The sequence below is a fragment of the Sarcophilus harrisii genome, chromosome 3, assembly GCF_902635505.1.
Source record: "Sarcophilus harrisii chromosome 3, mSarHar1.11, whole genome shotgun sequence".
In the NCBI taxonomy this organism is placed as follows: Eukaryota; Metazoa; Chordata; class Mammalia; order Dasyuromorphia; family Dasyuridae; genus Sarcophilus; species Sarcophilus harrisii.
Window position 1 is genome coordinate 149,156,841 of NC_045428.1, and position 25,814 is coordinate 149,182,654.

The window sequence follows — 25,814 nt, forward strand, 5'->3', positions numbered from 1 at the left end:
ACCTAGATCTAAATAGTATGATAGTTCTGGCCCCAGCCACGTGTGCCCTTGGAGAAGTCATTCAACATCTTATAGTTCAGTCTTTCTTATAAAATAATATGTTTGAGTGAGATAACCTCGAAGGGTTCTTCAAGCTCCTAAAACTGAGTGAGGGGCCAAAGCAGTTATCATTAAGACAGTTGTGGTTTTCTTACAATATCCTACTGGCTTTGGTAAAAAGAGTCCCCAAGAGCAACAAAGTCAGTCAGTCACTTTGAAAAAAAAAAAATGAGAAAAGTCAACTGTCTGTGGATATAAACTAAATTGAATACCAGAAATCTGGTCGGGGACACTACAACCTGGCAACACCCAGCTTCTGGCAGAGTAGAAGAAAAGGTTTGCTTGAAGACTTCTGTACCAGTAGGTTTGGGTAAGGGCCAAGAGAGCGGAAGTTACATTGGACTCCCTCAGCAGAAACCATTTTTAAAGCTAGTGGGAATAAGATGTAAAGCAGCTTATAGAAAAGACTTGTGTGGTCTTTTTTAAGTCTTCAGCTCCTAAAAAGCAGGTAAGAAAAATTTGTCAGTTTTTAATAATCTTAACGATTTGTATATGTTACCTTATATAACCATTCTCTTGTCCATGGAAAGATGTGTGTAGCCAGTGGCCTCAATAAGTATGATCTGTGATGTCATCTGTAGTTGGTAGATGCCCTAAAACTAAGCATAATTGGATTTTTTTTTTTAAGAGTTGAGCCTAAATTTGTGATTTTGTTTCAAGTATCTCTTATCTCACATAACCAGAGATGATGCTCTGACCCATCACTTATTGTTTTCCCAGTGGTGGTGAAGGACTCACACTGACCTATTCACATTTGCTTGCACAGTGGAGTTTGCTTCACTTTTGAATGGCTCTACTTGATTTATACCATAAGCTTTCTTTTTCTCCAAGCCTCCTCAAACAGTGTGACAGACAGAACTCTGATGGTCGGAGAACTGAGCACAAAGAAGCAGGTCAAGTCAAAGTGAAGGTTGCCCAGATTGGATTTTTATTACTTGTTCACAGGGTCTTTTCCCCCCCAGGCAATTCCAAGTATCCTAATAAAAGAGTTTATAATAGAAGTGCCTTTTCTACCATAGTAAACTTCAGCATCGTTGAAAAGGCATAAACATTGGAGACATCAAAGTCCCCAAAACAGTAGCTACTTCTTTCTAAATAGCATAGGTTCAAGATAATTTCAAATATTCATATTGAATATCCCCATACCATTCATTCAAAATAACTCATTTTAGGAGAAACAATGCTTCTTGGTCTGTTCCCCATTTGAGTTCAGTGCCTAGGAGAGCACAGGACACTAGGCATCCCTAACACTTTATATTTTTATCAGTTGCCCAAATAGCCAACTAGTTCTGACCCATTTCTTCCTTCTTTGTCATTACTGGAGCCTGTGTTAAATCAAACGAACCCTTCCTTGTATACCTACCTATCTACCCTAAAAGTTTCAGAACTTCCAGAAGCATGTGCTATTTTTGGATGGCAGAACGTTTTTTATGAGAATACAAAATCAGTGGAATGGGGAGAAAAAAACTATCTATCTTATCACCATGAGAAGTAAGTCCATCACATTAAAAGCATATAGTGGACAATGTATAATAACTTCTGATTGTTTAATTTCTATACAAAGGCAAGTAGCTAATTAATTACACTATTTAGTCTTGGGGCTAGAGGTTCTTTGCTTTCTACTTTTAATTAATCCTTTAATTAAAATTTGTTTTCCTCATTTTGAATTACACTGGGATTCAGTGGGGTATATGAAACATGCTGTGTAGCATCATCTCAGAAGATTTTACTTTGGGTTTAGGGATGTGTGAAGTTAAGATTTTAGGAGGATTCGTGTTTTTAAAAAAACACTTAAGTTCACTGTTCTCATTTGGAATGCAAATATTAAAAAAAAAAAAAAGTACTTATGCTTATATGGGTTTGGTGGTGGGGGAGAAACAGGAAGGGAAATCATTGGACATTTTAGCAATTCCATTTCCAGCTAAGGTGTTGTGTTTGTTAAGTGCTGTAAAATTGTTTCCCCAAAGGGATCATTCCTCCGTTGAACTGAGAGTCCTTTTCAGGCAAATAAGGACAAAAGGACACTCTGAAGGGACTTGAGGCAGAGGAGAGAATGAGTCATACATACACTCTCCTCAAGGTAATCCCAACCTCATTTAGCACTATATCTGAGGACTTCAGGGAGCCAAACATATTGTACCTGTGCCTCAGATCCTGCAGAGACCTCCTTGTCTTTTCCAAATGCAGTTCTGGATATTGCTTTTCCCTTCATCCTCATAAATACTGTTTAATGATTACTCTTTTTGTTTTTTTTTAATTTAAGGTGAAATCAGTGCATTGCAAAGCTGGAGACACAGTTGGAGAAGGAGATCTTCTTGTAGAACTGGAATAAAATATTATCCTTAATCATCACCCATTTTAATTAGCTATTTTTATTGCTATTCTTTTGCACCAAATTTATTCCGGCATTTTACGGAACACTCCTGTGCAGCAGATTTTACATGGTCATATTTATTCCATATATAGTCAAAACTAACATTCTGCCAAAAAATCACCAATGGAAATTTGTATTGATATAAATACTTGTACATATGATTTGTACTTCTGCTGTGAGATTTCCTAGTGTCAAAATTAAATCAATAAAATGAAACATTTGTCTAAATATTAGTTTGCCCTTTTTTTGAATGAAGACAATGTACACAAGATGGTAATCTGTGCCAGGAGACTTTAAATACCAGACTCTTTTCTGTGATCCCTTCTAAGAATGTGTGCAAATTTCAGCCAGTCTTTGATCATTTTGAACTAGAATTTGCCATCTTAGACCTTGATTAGCCAAGCTCTTGACTTTTTTCCATAATTGTAGAACACAACAGCGTAATTTTTGACCAGTCTTTTGTATCCTAACTATGTGCAATACTACCTTTATGTTATAGGATTCCAAGGCATAGGACAAAATCTAAGCCTGTACTCAGTGCTGCGCTCCTCAGAAATGGTTTACAATTATAATCCCTTCTTCCAGGCTAGTAAAAAGAACAATGTTTGCTCAGTAATTCTTATCCTACGCCCTGTTACAACAGCACTTTGTTGAGATCTTGCTAGTTCATCAGCTAATAGCTATGTTTGCTGTTATGTTTTTGTGAAGCATATTTTCAGTTAAGAAGAAAGCTAAAAATAAAGATCATTTCCTTGCTCCAGGGATGCAGCGTGCATTCACCCTCTATCTACCATTGTTTAACAGTAAGTAAAACTTGGAACTAGAGAGGTTAAGAAGGTTCAAATCCACCCAATGACAGCTATAGCTGCATTCTTCTTTGGTTCTTAAATACTCAGTACACATCTAGTGCTTTGCTTGGAAGCAGAGGCAAAGAAGTATATATTAATTTGAATCTACACTGACTTGAAATATCAAATGGAGGTGGATGGTAATTGGTACTTCGTGTCTTGCTAAAATTATTTTAAGTGTTGTTGTACTTCGAAGCTTAAGTTTTCTGTCAGGTCTGAAGAAAAAATTGCCAACATGTTGGGTTTTCTGTGCTATCCCCACCCCCAGGCACTGTTGTTCCCCTTTAAGAAGAGTAAGTGACATTTTCTTGGTTCTGAGGATCTGGGCATCGGTCTAAACCTCAGTTTCATACTAAATCTTGGGTGATTGATTTTATCTACCAGAAAGTGGGTGTTTTGCTATTTTGCTAGACTACAAAGGAGAGGGAACAAAGCCTATGCGAGATAAATCTTTAAAAAAAAAATTTTTTTTTAAAGATCCAGGATTTAAACATCACTAATACTGTTTAAGTTCCCTAAAAAGTTTAGTTTTGAATGGTCATTTCTTTATTACAGGCATTTTTCTTCTGCTGCTTCTGCAAATGGATCAAGAATAAACCTGCTAATATACCAAATTACTTACTGACACAGTACAGCCTATTCCTCTTGAAGATTTGTTACAGTGAATCAGGCATCCCCAAAGCAGCTTTTATAAAAACATCTAGGTACAATAGGCCAGAATCAATTCAGCAGTATTGATATGGTCTAGTGGGTCAAAATAACACATTTCAAAAATTAATTCCCTAAGTTATCTTAATATTAAAAACAAGGCAACAAAATGATATCCTAGCACAGAATGAATTATGAACATATAAAATGTCAATATCCATGTCATTGGGTGAACTTAAATTTTACAACTTGACTTTTATTTTTGAACACGTTAAATAAAGATAATACCTTTGGAGCAGACAGCAAGAGTCCAAATAAATAAAACAAACTCTGACTGATACAATGTTGTCATTGTGTTAAAAATCACCTCTAAAATAAGTTTCATTAAAGCTTCATATACCCAGTGTAGATTTCCATAATGTTGACTTAATAAGTCAGTTTTGATCTGCCTTAAACATACTGCTATGCTTTTCAAAAAAACCCTGATAATAATGGCAAATTAAGATGAGGTCATCTTATAATCAACATGTGTTTTATTCATCTTCTTACTCACGAATGTTCCTTACCATTTTTCATCTATTTTCCCGTGGATTATAACGAAGGCCGTGTTTCCCTAAGGAATCATAATTGTCATAGTAAGGGAGATTTATCCACTCTGGCGGGTAGGTAGTTGTGCTGTACACAAAGCATTCCATAATGCTGTTAACAGCTGGCCTCTCCTCAGGTGCACTGCTTTTACCTTCCCACTCTAATATTTCAATCCTCACTGGAGTGCGTTGATACGTGTCTGGGCAGCCTTCAAATTCATCAAGGAATTGCAGCATCTGGTCATCAACAGAATAGATCTCTCCAGTAACATGGTGTCCTTTTCCTGGGACATTCAGCAAATAGGGAATATTATGTTTGCTTCCAATCACCAAAGGATAGAGATCTGCTGTGCGACCCCGGCCTTGGAATTCTGCTCTCCCATTGGTACGAGTGGTCATGAAGCTGTGGTTGGGTTGGCCTTTTTTAAGGGTACCATACACAAACACGCGCGCCATTCTGGTTAAAGAAGCTGAAAATCAGAAACCAAGTACATCAGTATTACATGGGTGCTAAAGAATTGGGGGTTAGGAGAATTAAAGTTTGAAGATAAAAATGAATTTGAAATAAGTTGGAAGACAAGAGAAGAGAGGAGGGGAGGGGAGGGGCAATTAATCATCTAAAGGGATCCCAAAAAATAGCACATGGATTAATTGGATAAAAGGATGAACTTCATAACCAAGTCAGTAATAAAGCAAGAAGTAAGCTATCGAATAAAATAGCATAGTCTTTAGTTTGTTGTGGCTGATCAAGGCTCATCAAGAACAGAACAGATTATCCTCTGGTTGCATTACCTATTTGAAAAGGAATAGAGATATTTTATACTCTTGAACCTTGTTCTAGCTCTCTCATTTTTTGTTTTGGTACGCTAAATTTCCCACAGAAATATTTCCTGAAAGCAGAAGCCTAATCTAACATTTATGCCTTTTACCAATATATTTCAAGTCAAAACAGGTCCTTTTAGACAAAAATGTATAAAGGAATACGGGTCTAGACCAAGATCTTGTGTATTTTCAATCATTTCATCAATATCTCTTAAGAGTTATTGCCATAGTTAACTGGGTAAAAGGAATTGGCCTAACAGCTGCTCCTAGAAAGAATAAAGTGATTAATTCCTCCTAAATCTGATGATGTTCAAGTCTTGATTATTATTCTTTTTTTCCCTAAAGAGTTCAATTCAACAGGCATTAAGTAAGTTCTATGTTACAAGAGACTGATAGGGAGTCAAAAACAAAAAATTAAAATCCCTTCTCAAAAAGGAGTTTAATATTAGACTGGGGTGAGAGAACATGCAAAAGTCCTTATGAAGCAATTTTGGGAATTGCACCTCAGTTTTGCTCTGAAAAAAGCTAATGACTCTTAAGGAGAAAATTAGGACAACCTGCACAAAGGCATGGAGGTTGGAAATAGAATCTCCTTACAGGGATAGTCTTAGGTTTTATCTGTATTTTCTTCTCCTACATGAGTATTTTTCCCTCTAAAAAAGGATTTATTAAATCATCACAGAGTAGGAAACTGTGCCTAACTAAATCTCTCTCTTGATAGAAAGTAGCAGAGTGCTATTTACCCTGAGCACCAGCTCCAATTCCCTTCTTCATTTCCGTTTCACAAACCATTACTACTATTTGAAACTCAGTTGTTAGGAGCATTTTTTTTTTCTTCTTTTTTTTCAATTTTCTTTTTTTTTTTTTTTTTAATTTAATAGCCTTTTATTTACAGGACATATGCATGGATAACTTTACAGCATTAACAATTGCCAAACCTCTTGTTCCAATTTTTCACCTCTTACCCCCCCCACCCCCTCCCCTAGATGGCAGGATGACCAGTAGATGTTAAATATATTAAAATATAAATTAGATACACAATAAGTATACATGACCAAAACGTTATTTTGCTGTACAAAAAGAATCAGACTCTGAAATATTGTACAATTAGCTTGTGAAGGAGATCAAAAATGCAGGTGGGCATAAATATAGGGATTGGGAATTCAATGTAATGGTTTTTAGTCATCACCCAGAGTTCTTTTTCTGGGCGTAGCTAGTTCAGTTCATTACTGCTCCATTGGAAATGATTTGGTTGATCTCGTTGCTGAGGATGGCCTGGTTCATCAGAACTGGTCATCATATAGTATTATTGTTGAAGTATATAATGATCTCCTGGCCCTGCTCGTTTCACTCAGCATCAGTTCGTGTAAGTCTCTCCAGGCCTTTCTGAAATCATCCTGTTGGTCATTTCTTACAGAACAGTAATATTACATAATATTCATATACCACAATTTATTCAGCCATTCTCCAACTGATGGACATCCATTCAGTTTTGTTAGGAGCTTTGAAAATGCTGCTAAGAGCATTTTCAAAGCTCTATGTAAATATGAACTTTCCTAAGCTTGTTGAAATGTAGGGGATCTTCTTCCACCATGGGCCTATTTCTCTCTAAGCATATTGTTTCAAAACTTGTTTAAGCTACTTAAAAATAAGTTCTCCACTTAAGAATACAATAGTGTTTTGCAGTATTGCTGACATACTGCACACAAGTAACAGGACCCGTCCCTCTCTAGACCAGATTAGCCCCACAATTCTAGAAGCAACCACAGCCATAGCTCTTCCTTCAGGAACTAATGGCCCATTTCTACATAAGAAAAGACTCAGTGGTAACTGCTGAGATTCAGAGCATATCCTGTAGTAACCCTGAGTTAAGGGGTATCTTCTGCCTTGATAGTGATGGTTAGTCTTCTCAAGAGCCTGAAACTGGGAAAAATATATTCCTAATGTTCTTTCACAGAGAAACAATGGCATAAAGGATATGTCATATACAGTGCCAGTATGTATGTGTGTATGTGTTTAAAGTCATTTGTGATTGGCTTACAGATCTAACCATCTTAACATTGTTTCCATGGTAAACCATGCTGGGATTTTTAATCAGAGTTATACGTCCTAGAGAAATAATTTTTTTTAAATAATTTTTCTTCCAAAACTGAGACAACAAATAAATTCTACTTATAGAAGGTATAATTATAGAAACAAATTCAATCAACAGTTCTTCTGCATATGCCTCCTTTCTAAAGATTTGAAAAGATTTTAAATGTTTCTCTAAAAGTAATTCTGGAGTATATTACTGTTATTCATGTATATCTCATGTCACAGGCTGTTTGTTATATAATGAATCCCAATCTGCTAGATGAAGTAATTCTTGAAGCAAAAGTAGAACTGAAAGTTCATATTCTATCATCTAAGCTCCACTTATTTGATGCTAACAAGAAAGCTTGCTTTCCTTCTTACTGCCTTTGTCCCTTCATTCAGCAATTTCTGATGAAATTTGAATAGGTGACGGCAATTGCATGTACAAGATGACTACCAGGGATAGCCTAGAGTCAGGATCTTGCCTTGGAGCAGTAATAGTCTCTGGTTTTCTATTATTCAGCCATATTTCTTGGGTAGTGAAAAGTGATTTGCCTGTCTCTATGTCCTGGGAGAAGCTGATGCCGGGGTGGGAACTGAACAGATCAGAGACAGGATATGAGAGAGAGAACCGTAAGAGTTTGAATAGACTTCAAATATCTAATCTAAACCAATACTTGAAGCATGAATCCCTTTTATAACATTTCTACTACATGATTAGGCAGTCTCTGATTTAAGACCTCCAGTAATAGGGATTCACTACCCAATGAGTTAACTATTTCTGTTCAGCTCTAACTGGGAAGAATTTTTTCCCTCTTATATCTAGTTTGAAATTTACTTTCCTCCCTTCATTATTCTTGGGCCTAGTAGAGAAAGTTTAGTCTCTCTTCCACATGGAAATCATTTAAGCATTTTAAAGAAAACTATTATGCTTCTCTCTACACTCAATGTCCCTAGTTCATTCTAGTCATTCTTCCCTGGGCAAGGTCATAACCATTAATTTTGCTGAAGTTAGCACTAAAACATGTCTTCTGTTCTGAGGGGGTAATGGTGTGATAGACCATGCAGGAGATGGTGAGAAAGGGGAGGTAGGAAGTAACTCACTGGGGGTTATGGCCAGTGGTGGAAGCAGACCATCCAAAATGGTGGCCCAATATTTGGCTAATTTTGTTTGTCCACCACTGAAAGAATGAAAGTGCCACTTTCTCTATTTTAGCTCTAGTTTGTCAATGTCCCTCCTAAAAAATGATGCCCAGAACTAGACACACTATGTTTAATTATATGTGACTTGACATAAGACAAAAAATAACTATCACTTCTGGATACTAAAATCCATGACTGCATAAGCTTTCTGTCTAGACGTAGATTGAATTTTTCCTGAAATGTCTAGCTCCTTCCTCCTGTACTTATTAAGCTGACTTTTTTGGACTAAGCATTTAACTTTTTATCCAATTATGCTTCATCAATTAATTATATCTAAAATTCCTATTTTACAATCTATTGGGATTTTTTTTGCTCCCAGTTCTGTCATTTCCCCCCTCCCAAATTGGCGTCAGCTTCAAATTTAAAAAGCATACCATCTTTGCCTTCATTTAATGAAAAAATTATTGAACAGCAAATGATAAGGATAGAGACCCTTATATGCCTCCACAAAAGAAATTCCTTACAACAATTCATTTATCACCAGTCTTTGAGACCAAAGGTCAACCCATTCTGAACTCACCCAAATATACCATCAACCAACCAATCCACAACTCTCCAACTTGTCTACAGGAGATAGGTGACAATATGTAAGAGCACCGGACTTGGAATCAGAAATACTTGAATTCAAAACCTGCCAACTTTTCTTCATTGTGTTACACAGAACAAGTTACTTATACCTTTCAGCCTCAGTTTGCACGTCTATCTCATAGGGTAAAGTATCAAATGAAATTACATCTGTAAAAGTACTTTGCAAACTAAGTTTTAGCACATTGAAATCTGGGTGCACTGTGACTACTGCTTTCTTCAGTTCCACAGCATAGGAACCCTGAGATGAAGTTAGAGATACAACCTCTTCTTAAAACCTCTTCTTAAATGAACCATCCTGGTTCTTGTTCACTGATGCCCATATTAAGAACTCACTAACATCCTTTTTACCCATTCAAGTAAATATATCTAAAAGTAGGGCTATAAAAGTTGATTCTAAAGAACTAAATCTTAGCAACTGAGAGCCGATATAAAACAACTGGCAGGTTCTTTGCTAGACTACATAGGGCTACCTAAGAGTGCTTAAAAGACTAAGGGAAGAAAAACTTCAGATTTGTAGCCAAACTATAATCTGATTTCAGAACTTTTGAGTGATCACTACTCAAATGAGATGGGCTACTCTCACTAACTTTATAAGCTACCATTGCTAAGCCTCATGTATAAATTACTTCTGTTTTCTCCATGGGAAATACTCCATATTTACTTGCTAATTTGTCTCCATATTTTTAGCAGGGACAGAACTTTACTTACAGTTGTAATATTCAGATGGAAAAGAAATAGGTCCTTTTGATCTGAAGGGACGCTCTTGTGCTTGAGAGAGAGTTGCTGGTGATGGGGCTGACTAATATGGCTGTAGTCCAGGCATCATAAATACAAAGTTAGTCAAAAGGATTTATGCTACGTTGCACTATGTGAAATTTTTTTGTTCAGATATTTTGTAGGGGGTAGAGGGAAACAAACTTATGACTTTATTGATATAAAGAATTCCCAGTGAAAAGTTTCCTTGCCCAGAATCATATAAGCAGTAAATATCAAAGAAAGGAGTCCAATTATAAATTTTTAATAGTATTTTTAAATCAAACTTTAAGAAGCATCTCGTAATGAGATATAATGTCTTATAAGACATTGTTGCCTTCAAGAAAAGAACAGGTTTCAGAACAGTTAGCTTGTCTGAATTTGACTTTGTGATCATTAGACAAACACTGTTAACAACACAATGACACTAGTGTGTGAGAACTGGATCTCAATGAAAGTCAAATATGGAACTCTAGCCTTGTGCTTCAGGGCTATGAGAAAAAATGTCAATTCCAATCCTGAGCTTCCAGAAATCTCTACTACTTCCCTATAGTATCCCTCCTATAACACATCATATGGTGCCTTGTAATGTCTGTTTGTTTTTTGCTTGTGACTTGGCTCTTCCCAAATGAATTATAAATTCCAGGAGGACAAGGAAAGATTGTATCTTTGACTCATATTCACCACAGCACCCAAGACAATTTGGTGTACGTATCTGGTCATCTAAATACTTGTTAAATGATTTAATGAATCTCAGCCCAAGTTCTGTATCAAGGCAGTTTTAATATCAAGTACACCAGACCAAGAATAAGAGGGTATTCTACCTACCTCTGCTACTAGGCAGCTGTGTGACTGAGCAAAATTTCTAAATTTTGAAATCTCTTCATTCCACAGATCTAAGAAGTTGAAAGTATTTGGTATGGAAACATTTATTAAACTCTCATCACTATCACTATCATTGCTGTAGTAAACAAATGTAGACAGGTTAGAAGTGAAGTAAAGCCCCCTCCCAGCTGGACCCTCCCAAGGTAAAAGCGGGATTGCCACAGGAAACTGGAGAATTCATTCATGAGGCAGAATGGCAATTTCCCTATAACAGCCATAATGTGAGGCCATTCATGTAACAACTATGTGTTTAGCATTAATTAGATAAATCAAGAACCTGAACAACGGAAGGGCCCTGCCACATGTGGGAAGGTACTATTCTTTCCTCCCGACAAAAAGACAGTGTTGCTTTTTGTCCTGGTGCTGGACTGTGGCTCATATAAAATAAAAGGACAGGTCTTATAGTCAGGTGAACCAGTAGGAAAGAGGTAGAAAGAACTGTTTACATGAGAGCTGCCTGGCTTTCTTGACATAAAGAAATACTTGAACAACAAAGTCTCTCTATCATCCTGGGGAAGAAGCGACCCAGCGACAATGCCAGCACATCCTGCTCTTCCAGCTCAGACATCAATCTTGTCAACATGAATACATGAGTAACACTGTGGTGAGGTATTCAAATGTCGTCACCGTTGTACACACTAGATGAGAAATTTTGAATTGGCTTCGAAGCAGACCAATATTCCCAAACAGTATATCTAAGGCAGTATCACAGAGAGACTGCTTGATTATTTTAAAGTCTGGATTTTCAGTTCCAATACTACCTAGCTGTATCATCTTGGATAATCATTTCATTTGCTTTGACAAATGAAGAAGAGCCTTTGGAAATATCTTTTCTTGTATGTAGCCAAATATGGCTGATATTAAAGCAAAACTTCATTTTAATTGAACTATAGAACTGTTATTTGGCCCTTTGAAAAATCAGCTTGGTCATTTTCATCATTGAAAGGAAGTGACATTTCCATTTCAGATCTGACAATAAATTTTAAACCCCTTTTCCTAAAAAAATCATTTTATGCTTGAAAAATAACTAAAGTCTATTTTTTCTTCATTTTATCTGCCTAATTAAGTGCAATTTATCTGTCATAATACAAAATAAGTTTGAGGATACTACTTCTTGTTCCAATATAAAGAAGGGAACATTAATATTCTGCATCTCTAGTTCCTTTCAGAAGAAAAATCATTACCTTTCTGATTGTGTTTGGAATAACAAACACAGATCCTTCAGGAAGAACCATGTCCCTGTGGGGATTGAGAAAGGATTAGAGTTAAGCACTGAAACATGCAATTAATTCCCATTAGGGGATTAGGGCACTCATGTTCACTTTGAATCAGAAAAATGAATTGTGAATAAAATTGTTCACAACCAAGAGGTTACTTGTCAGAGTTAATAAGTTAAAAAATAAAAAGGGAAACGAGAATGCACCTAAAGAGCTGCAAAGCCAAACTGAAGCATCAAGCCAGGAAGAAAATAAGCTTTGTTTTCACGAAATAAGAGACTGTTTCAATTTCAAGAAACTATGAAATGTTTCCAATAGAAAGATAATTTCTTTCTTCCATTAAAAGATAGGTGCCATAATATAATTATTTTGTGAAAATAAAAAACTTTTTACCTTGTTCCATGGCTGTTACTTCTCATTCATAAATTCCCAAATTTGAGCACAATACATAGGATAACTATTAAGACACTGTTTCAAACAATTAACAAACATACTTAGGGTCCAGAAAAGACAAATTAGGAGGAAGATACCCAAGATCCTAAAGAGACTCTTACCTTTAGATTATCAGGTTTCTGTTGCTCTGAAATGACTAAAGTATAAAGGTAACACAGTTTATGCATTCCTTCTAATATCATGTGATATGCTACATCATTGCCCCAATAAAATATTGCAGAGTTAATATAAAATCTACTGGAGAGAGCCCAGAATTGGATTCTGGGTTTTGACAATAGCCCTAATATGTTACTGCAGCAAAGCAGAGGTCAAATTGGGTACAGGTATAGAATCAGAAGATACAGCTCCAAAAAGTGATAGTTCAGCAAAGCGTAGTCAGTTTGACCCTGTAAATATTTAATAAAAAACAAAACCCAACAATGCAAATGTCTGCCTGTGCCTGGCAGTATTTGAAATACAAAGTAACTTATTCAGCATTTTTCTTCCTTGAAACAAAGTCCATGTATAGCTTCATATTTCCCTACTGAGGCAGAAATGCAAGTGATTACAGGGATAATTGTTTTTATTTTACCTATTTAGTGTTATTTCTCAGCCACCTGGTGGTGGGAGTGCTAAAGGCAAGATTGAAAAATTGAATTTAATAATTTTAATTTGATGTTAGCTTACAAAGAAGCACAGTTGTAGAACTACTATAAGTCTCTCTCTCTCTCTCTCTCTCTCTCTCTCTCTCTATATATATATATATATATATATATATATGTGTGTGTGTGTGTGTGTGTGTGTGTAAGTCTAATCTGTACAGTGAAAAACAATGTCCTGGGAAGTGAGATGAAGAAACAGATAAAATTTCACATGCCCACTAAACTAATTTGCAAAAGGTTTTTAAATGGACACCTGCTTCTGACACAAAAAACAACCTTTAAAAAGGTGCCATCATGAAATATTCATATCACAGACATTAAAAATTAATGCCTAGAAGAAACACTGTTAAAATCTCTATGTCAACTCCTTAAAAGTAGCTTTTTACTCTGGGTGTTGAGTCACTGACATAGCTTACAAGTCACATATGTGTGTGTGTGTGTGTGTATATATACACACACACACACACACACACACACACATACACACACACACATACATATATATACTTTAAAAAATCCAAGCGTGGTAAAATCATAGCCTTATTTGTGAGTGGTGCCACAGAAAGTGATGATGCAATATCATATAAACTAATATTGAATCTTGGAGAAAACAATGATTTACAAGTTAGTTGAAAAGCAAATCCCCTCTGCTCCCTTTTCCTTGTTGAAACTGGTTTAATGATTCCAAACCTGTATAACACTTATAAAACTAGCTGGAATTACACTTTAGCCTAGCCCAAACTTGTGAAACAAGGCAGGGCCTGAAATTCATCAGCCTGTAATTGTACTTTAGGCTAAACCCTCACTTCTCACAACTGGATGCTTCATTCCTTTGCTATATTAAGACAAACTACTACTGCTTCCTTCACACGAAAAATCAACAGCCTCCATTTGGGAACAGAGAGTCCAAAGCCAGCAGTACAGAGGTGAAATCCTTCCTTTTGTACTAAGTATTCACGGTGACCGTGGCTAGTGTTTTATTTTGTAAAAAACTTCCTTGCATCTCAGGAAAGTATCCATTTCTCTCCCTTTATACAGTAACATTATTTTCCCTTGAGAAAAATTCTTAGTGTTGGCTCAGTGACCAGATATAGTTACACATTAATTCTTCAGAAGTTTCTTAAAACTGTAGGAAACAGGTGAAAAAACAAAATGCCTTGAACTTTAAACTTGAGCTCAGTCTGTTAGAGTGAAGCAAGTTTTAAGGTCATCCTTCACTCAATGCTAACTTTCAAGAAGCCCAACATGCCAGAAAGGACTCGTGGGACTGCATCCTGTTGGTTCTTTGATGCTTTTATTTTGTTACTTGCTATTTTCTTTATAGCACAGACAAGGGCTTCCTGCTTGGGCCGACCCCTTTCCAACCTCACTGAATACCTCGGAAAAGTTTATGGCAAAACACCTTTCTTATATTAACCACAGAGGCACCAGGGAAGTGATGACTCCTTTGAAATCAAGAGGTTATGGTCTCCTCTCAGCAGTTGTTCACTCAGAAATGACTGAGTACTGGTTTGTGAAAACAAACAAGAGCATGATAGTAACCAGTGTGACACTGCATATCCTCCCGGGCAGGAGTATCCAAAATACTGCCAGCCTTGCTAAAGCTGAAGGGGAGATGGGAGAGCTGAGCCTATCAAAAAAGAGCAAATCCTACCTTTTTCTCTTATAGCCTTAAAGGGGACGATAGACTACTGAGGGAAAAACAATTTTCTCCTTGATAGCTACAGAGAGCAATGGTTGGAACCTTTCATAGTCATGGCAGAAAAACACACCCCACTCTAACTTAATCAAAATCAAGTTAGGGGAATAAACTTGTTTACCTTGCACCTCAGCTATCAACTTACTAGGTAGGACCACTGAGAAGATTTAGAACTGACTGTATGGCTTTACCTAAAGAATGGTGATTCATAGTTTAACATCAACCTGAAGGCAACATAATACAAATTCCTCAGGGAAAGTCTGTTATTCATCTTGCCTTGTTATCACCAGCTCCTAACCAGGTGCCTTATACATAGTAAGGCTTGATGAATTGTACTGGGAGGTCTTTGGGAGAGTATGGCAGAAATGTCCCCTGTTCTGTTCTATTCACTGAACATTTTTATCAATAATTTGGATGAAGGCATGGGCAATCTAGGGAAGACAAGAAGCTTGGGATAGCTAATATACCACATGGGGGGTTCAGTATCTAAGAAGTGGTCTGCTAGCTGAATCTTTCACCATTTGGGATGGGGTGGGAATCCCTAAGGAATGGAGAGAGAGAGACAGCTAACTGAAGAGATTTCTGGTAGCCAGAAGTTACATATACCTTTTTTGTGGGTTTAAAGCAGGGGTCCTCAAACTAGGGCCCGCGGGCCAGATGCAGCAGCTGAGGCCGTTTATCCCCCTCACCCAGAGCTATGAAGTTTCTTTATTTAAAGGCCCACTAAACAAAGTTTTTGTTTTGACTATAGTCCGGCCCTCCAACAGTCTGAGGGACAGTGAATTGGCCCCCTATTTAAAAAGTTTGAGGACCCATGGTTTAGAGCATGAAGAAAGGTTTTTTTCAGTGATGTTTTAAAAAATAACCTCTCCTAGATGCCTAACGAATATTTCTCAACTTTTTCAAAATATATATCACATAGACAGCTACATGGTATAATAAAAAGAACATTAGACTTGAAGGGAAAAACATTTGAGTTCAGATTCCAGCTCTGACACTAGTTGTATGACTCTGAATAAATTACTTTTATCTCTATCACTTACTTTTCCCCATCCAGAAAATGAGAATATAATACTTAGTAGAGTTGGGAGCTGTTGGTTCAACTTCAAGTAACAATTCATATTTTTTATAGATCTACATCTATATGTAAATATGTACATATATACACGCACATAGCAGAAATCACCTCTTCTTTGGACTTTTGACATGTCTAATATAGTGCAATAAAGCAGAGGTAGCATCTAACAAAATTTGTTGAATACAGATAAATCAAGAGATAACAGAAGAGAGATGAAATGCATATAGACAGATATTTTGAAATGTTGATATATTTTTAAGGTTTGCAAGGTACTTTATACATGTCACCTGGTCACAAATCTGTGAGGTGGAACTACAAGTATTATTATATTCATTCAAGAGGTGTGGAATTTGAACTTAAAAAGGTTAAATGACACCAACATTTAATACCCTATACATACTAAGACAAGGTCGAAATGGGTTCATGATTTAGACATAAAAGATGATGCCATAAGTAAATTAGGAGAACAAGGGATAGTCTATCTCTCAGATTTGTGGAGAAGGAAGGAACTGATGGCAAAAGAAAAACTAGAGAACATTATGAAATGCAAAATGGTTAATTTTTATTATATTAAATTAAAAAGGTTTTTACCAAACAAAATCAATGTATCCAAGATTAGAAAGAATGGATAAAGCTGGGGAAAAATTTTTACATCCATGTTTCTGACAAAAGCATCCTTTCTAAAATACACAGAGAACTCAAATTTATAAGAATATGAGCCATTTCCCAATTAATAAATGGCCAAAGGATATAGATAATTTTCAAATGAAGAAATTAAAGCCATTTCTAGTCATATGAAAAAATGCTCTAAATTACTACTGATTAGAGAAATGTAACATAAGACCACTCTGAGGTACTACTTCACATCTCTCAGATTGGCTAAGATGACAGATAAGAAAATATAATGACAAATGTTGCAGGGGATGTGGGAAAACTGGGACACTGAAACATTGTTGATTGGTAGGATTTTTACAAGGTACTAAGTAAGTGGAATTGAGGAAATGATGGTTAAATCTAGTTTAGCATTGTTTTAATCCTACAACAAATAATGGTCTCCTAATGATATAATGATTGGTGTATACTCAGTGTGGAACATATAAGGAGGAGCTCTCAGGGCCAGAAAAGGACAAGTGCACTAGAAGCTCTCCAAGGCTGAGACAGATTCATTCCATCTTCCACCTTTGTTGTGGCTGGAGACTGAAGCAGAAACCTTTGGAGTCCAGGAGATTCAGAAGCCAGAGAAGGCAGGCCTCTCAGAACCAAGGAGAGAGATAGGCCTCCAGAAAAACTAGCGGAGCCCCAAGTGAAGGAGACAAAGGATTTGGACTTTAACTCCTGGCTGCATTTGGGGTGATTACTGAGCTGAAAGGAAGGCTGCTCCCGGAAGCCACCCAAGAAACCTGTTCCCAGAGAATATTACACTTTAGAGAAGAACATTACATTTTGGTGACCGAACTTGGGACCAAGAACCTTCATCTGTGACCCAGAAATTAAGGTGAGTACAACAAGGAAACTTTGTTAAAGAGCTAAAGTAGTATTTCAGCTAAAATGAGACAGATGTTTAGAAAACACTCTTCTTTTGCAATTCAAGGAAAAAGGTGTAGAGAGAATTGTCAGACTTATGAAAAGCTAAGGTTTGATTATAATTTGGGAGCAGATCACTGAACTTTTAGAAACAGTACAGTACACATCTCCTTGGTTCTTTATGGAAAAAGAATTGAATCCAGACGAGTGGAAATTAGTAGGAGAGCAATTATGTGAATACTACAATTCCAATCCAAACTCAATTTCCAAAAATACACTTTATACATACAATTTAATACAACTGGCCTTAAGAAATTACATAAGTGTTAGAATAAGAAAAAAGAAGAAAGAACAGGAAGGGGAGGATCTAAATAAACTAGGTGAAAAGGATGAAGAATCAGATAAGAATGGAGTTAAAAGTACAATTTTAAATGTGGTGCTTCACAGCAGGAGAAATTAGGTCGTTTCCCATCCCCTGACTTACTTCCCTCAATTAGCCCTTCATGGGTGGAGGGTGAAGGAAGAGGGAGAGGCAGTGACACAATTAGCGCCTTCTATGAAGCAGCCTATACAAGATTACAGAAGGCATTGGTTAAGGCTAAGAGAGGACAGGGTATATCTTATTTAAAAATAAATGCATACCCTGTGACTGAAGAGCTTGACTCTTCAGGTCAACAAAGGAGAAGATACACTCCTTTTGATCTGGAAAAAATTAAGGATTTGAAAAAAGACTGCACTCTTTATGGGGCTACATCATCTTATGTTAAGATGTTACTAGAGAGTTTGGTTTATGAAATCTTGACTCCTAGTGATTGGAAATCCATAGCAAGGACATGTTTAGAACCTGGACAAAACTTGTTGTGACTTTTGGAGTATCATGAATTATGTAGGATTCAAGCCCAATGAAATGTGCAAACAGGAGTTAATATACAAGTCACCTTTGACCAACTAGTAGGTGAAGGTCAATATGTAGAGAATGCAGCACAGATTAATTACCCCATAGCAGCATATGAACAAATTGCTACTGCTGCTATAAAAGCTTGGGGTACCCTTCCAGGGAAAGATCGAGGGGAAGCCTTCACAAAAATTGAGCAAGGTCCCAATGAACCCTTTTGGATTTTGTGGGACGTGTGCAAACAGCCCTCACAAGAACCATTGGAGAAAATGCAGCTACAGAAATAATGATAAGACAACTGGCTAAGGAAAATGCCAATGAGGTTTTCAGAAGAATTATATGGGGACTAGACAAAGATGCTCCTTTAGAGGAGATCATAAGATGCTGTGCCATAGTGGGCACAAATGCTTATTATACCCAGACTATGATGAACATGGGAAGACAGGGTCCCTCTTGGCAAGGGACTTCTAGAGAGAGTCATCAATGTTTTCAGTATGGAAAAATAGGACATCTGAGAGCCCAATTTAAGTATGGAGATAGAGTGAGAGGACAGGGTGAGAGAAGACCTAAAACTCTAAGTCCAAAATGCCACAAGGGCTTCCACTGGGCCTCAGAATGTAGATTGAACTAGGGAAATGAGAAGCAGGGCCCAGCTCTAAGACCTCAATCAAAAGACAGGTGGGGCATAATGGCAGCCCAGGTTACACCTTTAGAAGTTCAGGACTCTGATGTAATCAATCAGCCAAAAAGCAATCAGATGGCAAAAAGGGATTACATGATCAATCAGCAGAAAAGCAATCAGATAGCAGAAAGGGATTACAACTGGGAGTATACAGGCTTTTTTAACCCAACAGAAGGGCAGTATCCAGTGTGAGCAGCTCCAATGTAATTGCCAGGTGATGTGGAGAGAAAGTGGTGAAATAGAAGGAACTAGATAGGTTAACTGCTTGGGGGAGAGGGTTTGCTTGTATTTCTACAGATGGAGAAGGAATCAGATGGGTGCCAATGAGCACCTGGAGATAGAGAGACAGAAAAAGAGAAAAACCTCAAAACAAAGGAGAAGCCCTAAGAACAAAATCTACAGGAATCATTGGATTCCCTAACACAAGATGAGACTATTGCAGGACTTCAAAACCTGTAGGAATTATTGGATTCCTGGCACAAGAACTAATGGACAATAGATTCCTTTTGGACTATTTCTAGGACTTATGGACATGTATAATTCCTCATGTTGATTCATGTTATTTATTACATCACTACTGGCCTGTGTTATATTGCTATGTGCTTATGTAATTTATGTAATTATGTGTAATATCTCCCATATTGATGGATTTATGTATATCTGTTTCAAGTGAGCCCCTTCAGAAACCCGCTAATCTGATTTGATTTCCCATTTCCTTTGGAGTTTTCATCTCCCTTCCTGAGAAGACCCAGAGGGTGTGACCACTTCCTTTTATGGTGTTTTCACCCCTTTTTTGAGCAGTCAGGGAAGGTGTGATCACCTTCTTTTGGGGGTTCTCACCTCCTTGAGAAGTCAGGGAGGTCATGACCACCTATGTTCTAAAAACAAGAGAAAGTGGGAGATGTTAGGATTCTTACAAGGTGCTAAGTAAGTGGAATTGAGGAAATGATAGTTAAATCTAGTTTAGCATTGATTTAATCCTACAACAAATAATGGTCTCCTAGTGATATAATGATTGGTGTATACTCAGTGTGGAACATATAAGGAGGAGCTCTCAGGGCCAGAAAAGGACAAGTGCACTAGAAGCTCTCCAAGGCTGAGACAGATTCATTCCATCTTCCACCTTTGTTGTGGCTGGAGACTGAAGCAGAAACCTTTGGAATCCAGGAGATTCAGAAGCCAGAGAAGGCAGGCCTCTCAGAACCAAGGAGAGAGATAGGCCTCCAGAAAAACTAGCGGAGCCCCAAGTGAAGGAGATAAGCCTTTGAAGGAGACAAAGGATTTGGATTTTAACTCCTGGCTGCATTTGGGGTGATTACTGCGCTGAAAGGAAGGCTGCTCCTAGAAGCCCCCCAAGAAACCTGCTCCCAGAGAATATTACACTTTAGAGAAGAACATTACAGTTGATGAAGTTGTGAAATGATCCAACCATTCTAGAGAGCAATTTGGAACTATGCCCAAAGAGCTATAAAACTGTGCATACTCTTTGCTCCAGCAGTGTCTGTACTGAGTCAGTATCCCAAGAGATTTTAAAGGAAGGAAAGGGACCTACATGTGCAAAAAATGTCTGTGACAGCCCTCTTTGTAGAGGCAAAAACGGAAGTTGAATGGACGTCCATCAGTTGGAGAATGGCTGAATAAAATATGGGATAAGAATGTTATGGAATGTTATTGTTCTATAAAAAATGATGAGCAGGATGATTTCAGAAAGGCCTAGAAAGACTTAAATGAACTGATGCTAAGTGACGTGAGCAGAAGCAAGAGAATATTTTACCCAATAAGAACAAGATTATGTGATGATCAACCATGATGGATTTGGTTCTTTTCAACAAGAGGTGATTCAAGGAAATTATAATAAATTTGGGATGAAAAGTGCTATTTGCATATAGAGAGGGAACTATGGAGGCTAGATGTGAATCAAAGCACAGTATTTTTTACCTTTTGTTGTTTGTTTGCTTGCTTTTTTTTGTTATTTTTTTTCCCTCTTGATCTGGTTGGTGTGTGTGTGTGTGTGTTGTGTGTGTGTGTGTGTGTGTGTGTGTGTGTGTGCAGCATGATAAATATGAAATATGTTTAGAAGAACTGCACAAGGAATCTATATTGGATTGCTTGTTGTCTAGGGAAGAGGGAAGGTAAAGAGAAGAAGGATAAAAAATTTGGAACAAAAGATTCTGCAAAGAAGAATGTTGAAAACTATCTTTGAATGTATTTGAAAAAAATAAAAAATTATTAATTCTTTTAAACAAAAGGTTGAATGACATGTATACAGGTATATAAAACATAAATATCTAAAATTTAAACCTATAGCTTTCCTGACTTCAAGCCTAGTTTTCTTAGAGAATTACATTCTTTGTAGCTTGATGATTTCATCTATTACCATAGATTCAATCACTCCAATGTAGATACAACTATGCATTCTGTTCATGGAGCTTACATGGACTTGAATCCAACAACCCCTAACTCCCCGCAGGACATTTCCAAGCCAGCGTCCAAAACTTAACATGTTCAAGCCTGAACTTGCTGTCTGCCTCCCCTAACCATCTTTCCATGTTGCCCTGCCACACATGACTACACTACATCTTTCTGCCATGAAGCCAAATATAAACCAAACTGTACCCCCACCCTTCCAACCTTCTAACACTTTCCTATACTGGGCTTTAAATTATACCACCACTGTATTAGCCTCTCACTCCACTGTGCTCCAAAACTTGGTTATATGGATATGATGGAAAGTAATCAAACATGAACCTTTCAATTTTTCCTTATCCTTTAGTATCAGGCTTCTTAATTTTTTGTACTAACAGCCACTTTTCATCCAAGGAATTTTTATGTAATCCTGGGTATGTCGTTATATAAAATAGGCATAAAAACCAAACATTTACTGATAATAAATCATAACTTTGTGACTCACACACACACATGACCCCACATGGGGTCATGACCAGCAATTTAAGAAATTAAGAAATATTGATTCAGGTACTCTAATTCAAGTGCTGTAAAATAAAGTTTTTTCCCTTCTTCTGTGACTTTTGTTTCATTCAATTAATTTATATATTTAACTATGTTATGACCTCAGTTTAAAATAGTCTACAACCAATCTTGGATACTTAAAGTCGAGGGGAAAGAAACATCTAAAGAATTATAAATAGCCAAAACACTTTTAAAAATGTTCAATTGCACTATTACTCAAAGAGATGTCAATTAAAACAATTCTAAGAGTGCCACCTCATATCCATTCAAGCAGACTAAAATCATTGAATATTAACAAGATTGTAGAAAAAGTTACCCTCATCAATTACTGATAGAATTACAATCTGGTAGCATGTAGTAAAGTTAATGAAAATAATCGCACCCTTTCACACTGTAATTCCACTGTTGGGAAAAGATCGAAAACCATTTATCAAAAATAAAATGAGAACTAGCTATAAAGATTTTCATAGTAATAAATGTAACTGCAAAAATTGTTATGCCACAGTTCCCTTTAACTGTCCTGACTCAGTTTCCCTGCACTAGTTTCCCTTGTCTCAGTTTCCTTAACTGTTCTGTCTCAATCCCCAAAAGCTGTAAAACTCCCCCTCTGGCCCATTAAGACTGAGGACCATTTGCTCTAAGATTATACATTGTTAGCAAGATAAACAAGAGAATAGACCTCTTGACTCTTTTCGGTCCTCAAGAATTTACACTATTCCTCTAAAATATTCCAAGATATCTCACTGATATCTTTATTTCTGTGTATTCAAACATCCTGTCTCTGGGTTTTTAGGATTTATGGCCTCCCCCATCCTGATAGAAGTTTTCCTGCTCTTCCTTTGTTTAGAGAAAAGGTATTTAAGAAGTTGGGTTTCTCCTATTCATTGCTGGAGGCTAGAGGCTGGATGCTAGATGCTGGATTCTTTGAGATGACAGTCTCCTCTAGCCCTGGGACCAGCATGGATTCCTTGGTCCCAATATATCTTTATCTCTGTCTGACTGGATAATTTGAGGCGAGAGTCCTGTCCAGTCAATTATACTCTCCAATTAATAAAATATTAAAAACTCTCTAATCTCTCTCCTGCCTCAGTTTCTCTGGCATTACAAAATGACAACCCTGAATATCTAATAATGGAAGAATGTTTTTAAAAACATTGTGGTATATTAATATAGAGGAATATCATAACATAAATCACACTGATCAGGATATAAAAAAATGTGGAAAAATCAATGTGAAAAAATAGAACTAGAAGAATGGAGCACATACTAAAAACATATAAAAAAGAAAAGTGAATGAAAATGAATGGGAAAAGAATCCTAGTGGAGCCTTAGAGGAAGTAACTAAAAATTGTTATGGGACTTTGTAAATTAAAATGCATTACAACAAACTAATTTAAATGCAAATAATTACTTGTTTGCATTGAAATTCAATGTTAATCTTTTTTTTTTTTTGGCTGAGGCAATTGAAGTTAAGTGACTCCCCCAGCAGGCACACAGCTAGTAAGTGTTAAGTATCTGAGAACAAATTTGAACTCGGGTCCTTCAGCCTTCAGGGTGCTCTATCCACTGCACCTCCTAGCTGCCCCAAATCTTTTAAGATAATTTTAATTAATATATGATATATAATTATATATAAATATATACATAAAATATAATTAAGTAATTTTAGTTAATCTTTTAAAATAAAATTTAAAATTTTTTATTTTTAAAAAATAATTTAAAATAAATTTTTAATAAAAACAATTTTTTAATTAAAAAATAAAATTAAAAAAATCTTGGGCCCAAAGCATATCGACAAAATGGAAATTTTATCATAAAAAGATATTTAGGGGTTGTTTCCCTCAAAACTCAATTACTGTCTGGAATTTAAAGGAATTAAAAAGCAGGTAAGTTTATTTTCTTTTAATCCAGACCTATGGAGCTATCTTTGACATCTCCCATTTAAACCCAAACTGCCCTTGATTGTTGTGGGAAAATTTGATAAATATGCCTAAGGAGACCTTTGGGATGATGAAGATTTAAGAATCATCCCTGAGAAGCTCTTGATTTTTCAAGCACCTCTGAGAGACAGTGACATAGGATGATGCTATTATTTCTTAATAAATAATAATAATAATAATAAACTCCTGTTAGCAGGGCTGAAAATTTAGAACTGGAAGGTACTTTAGTTTTAATCTAGCTACAGGATCTAATTTTTGTTATAAATTAGAAGATCCCTGAAAAATAATATGAGGAAACAGATTCCCTAAAAAGTTAGGTGACTTGCCAAGTCATATTCAAATGCAGGTCCAAAGTCAACATTCTCTCAACTACATTACCACCATCTTTTACAGATGAAGAAACTGAAGCTGCGAGTACTTTAGGAGCTTACCTGCCAAAGGTCACACAACCAGTTGTAAAGAGCAAAGCCAACATGTAGGACCTCTACCTCCAGATTCCAGACTCCTTTCCATTTCTCAAGTTCTACTTTAAGTACAATCATGAAATAATGTCTTAATTGCACATAGCAGACCCTCAATAAGATCTTTTATAGATGCTTAGGGGGTTTATCCTGCCAAAGCCACAAAAAAAGAAAAGCCAAAATTTCAGATTCTCTTGTTCCAACCCAAACTTTATTCCTGAAACTTGCTTTGGGATTGGGAGGACCTATTAACTGCTAAATCTGATGGGGGGGGGGGGGGAGGTTCCCCTCACTCTATTTTCTTGCTTACTCTATTCTCTTTTCTGTTTCTACAATGGAAACACTTTTCTCCCTTGGCTTATGTGGCACTTCTTTGTTCTGGTTCTCCAGGAATACAATCCATTCCTTCACTGATTCTACCTTCTGCCCTCTCAAGGCAAATGTTCCCAAAGAGTCTGTCTTCTTTGTAGCTTGATGATTTCATCTATTACCATGGATTCAATCACCCCAATGTGCATTCTGTTCATGGAGCTTACATGGACTTAAATCCAACAACCCCTAACTCCCTGCAGGACATTTCCAACCCAGCGTCCAAAACTTAATGTTCAAGACTGAACTTGCTGTCTGCCTCCCCTAAAAGCCCCAGCAACAGAGACTGGATTTACATTCTTCTGGATCCAGGGAACTCCCAAGGTGAGGAAATTCCCACTACTGATGAAGGTCCGGTTTTCTTACATTTCACTTTCCTACACATACTCTGTGATCTAGTGACACTGACTTCATAGCTGTTCCTTTAACACAATAGTCCCTCTTCCTATTGAGAGCTAGATTTTCTCCCACACCAGACATGCTCTCCTCATTTCTGTCTCTCAGTTCCCTTGGCTTCCTTTAAATCTCAGCTAAAGTCCAACTTTCTACACATAGCCTTTTCAAGTCCTTAATCTTTGTGCTTACTCTTTGAGATTATCTATAATTTACCCCATATCTATCTTATTTTTACATCTTATTTTACTGCATGCTGTCCTCTCAATTATACTACTGTGAGGTTCCCAAAATCAGGAACTTTATTTGCTTTTATATCCCCAGCACTAGCACACTCCCTAGCACTTAATAAATGTTTATTGAATGAATATAGTAAGCACTTAAAAAACACCAGTTGACTGCAATTTATAATTTTAGAAAGTTGATTAAAACCAGAAGAGTTTAAGTGACTTGCCTAAAGCCATACCACTAGTACATGTCAATGGCAGGATTTGAACTCATACCTTCCTGGCTTTGAGGCTAGATTTTTACCTGCATGATGCTGCCTTCTTGTTTCTATAAAAGGCATTACTGTGCACAGCAGAGAACAAAGAAAAACTTACCACATCCAGT

General features: G+C 36.8%; 2 protein-coding genes across 7 annotated transcripts in view; one reads left to right on the top strand and one right to left on the bottom strand.

Annotated features, from left to right (window-relative positions):
* The window catches only part of PCCA (propionyl-CoA carboxylase subunit alpha), a 447,428-nt gene extending 444,727 nt beyond the window's left edge, over positions 1 to 2,701 (top strand). For both annotated transcript variants that reach the window (XM_031958625.1, XM_031958626.1), the window contains one exon: positions 2,363 to 2,701. In XM_031958625.1, the coding sequence (XP_031814485.1) occupies positions 2,363 to 2,431 (69 nt within the window). In that variant the 3' untranslated portion in view covers positions 2,432 to 2,701. The remainder of the gene's footprint in view (positions 1 to 2,362) is intronic.
* GGACT (gamma-glutamylamine cyclotransferase) overlaps positions 2,469 to 25,814 on the bottom strand; it is a 62,958-nt gene continuing 39,612 nt past the window's right edge. For 2 of the 5 annotated variants that reach the window (XM_031958627.1, XM_031958629.1), the window contains exon 3: positions 2,469 to 5,026. In XM_031958627.1, the coding sequence (XP_031814487.1) occupies positions 4,542 to 5,026 (485 nt within the window). In that variant the 3' untranslated portion in view covers positions 2,469 to 4,541. Of the gene's footprint in view, positions 5,027 to 12,064; positions 12,120 to 12,651; positions 13,097 to 25,814 lie in introns of those variants that run through there. The other 3 variants (XM_003765763.4, XM_031958630.1, XM_023500503.2) reach the window with 3 other exon arrangements.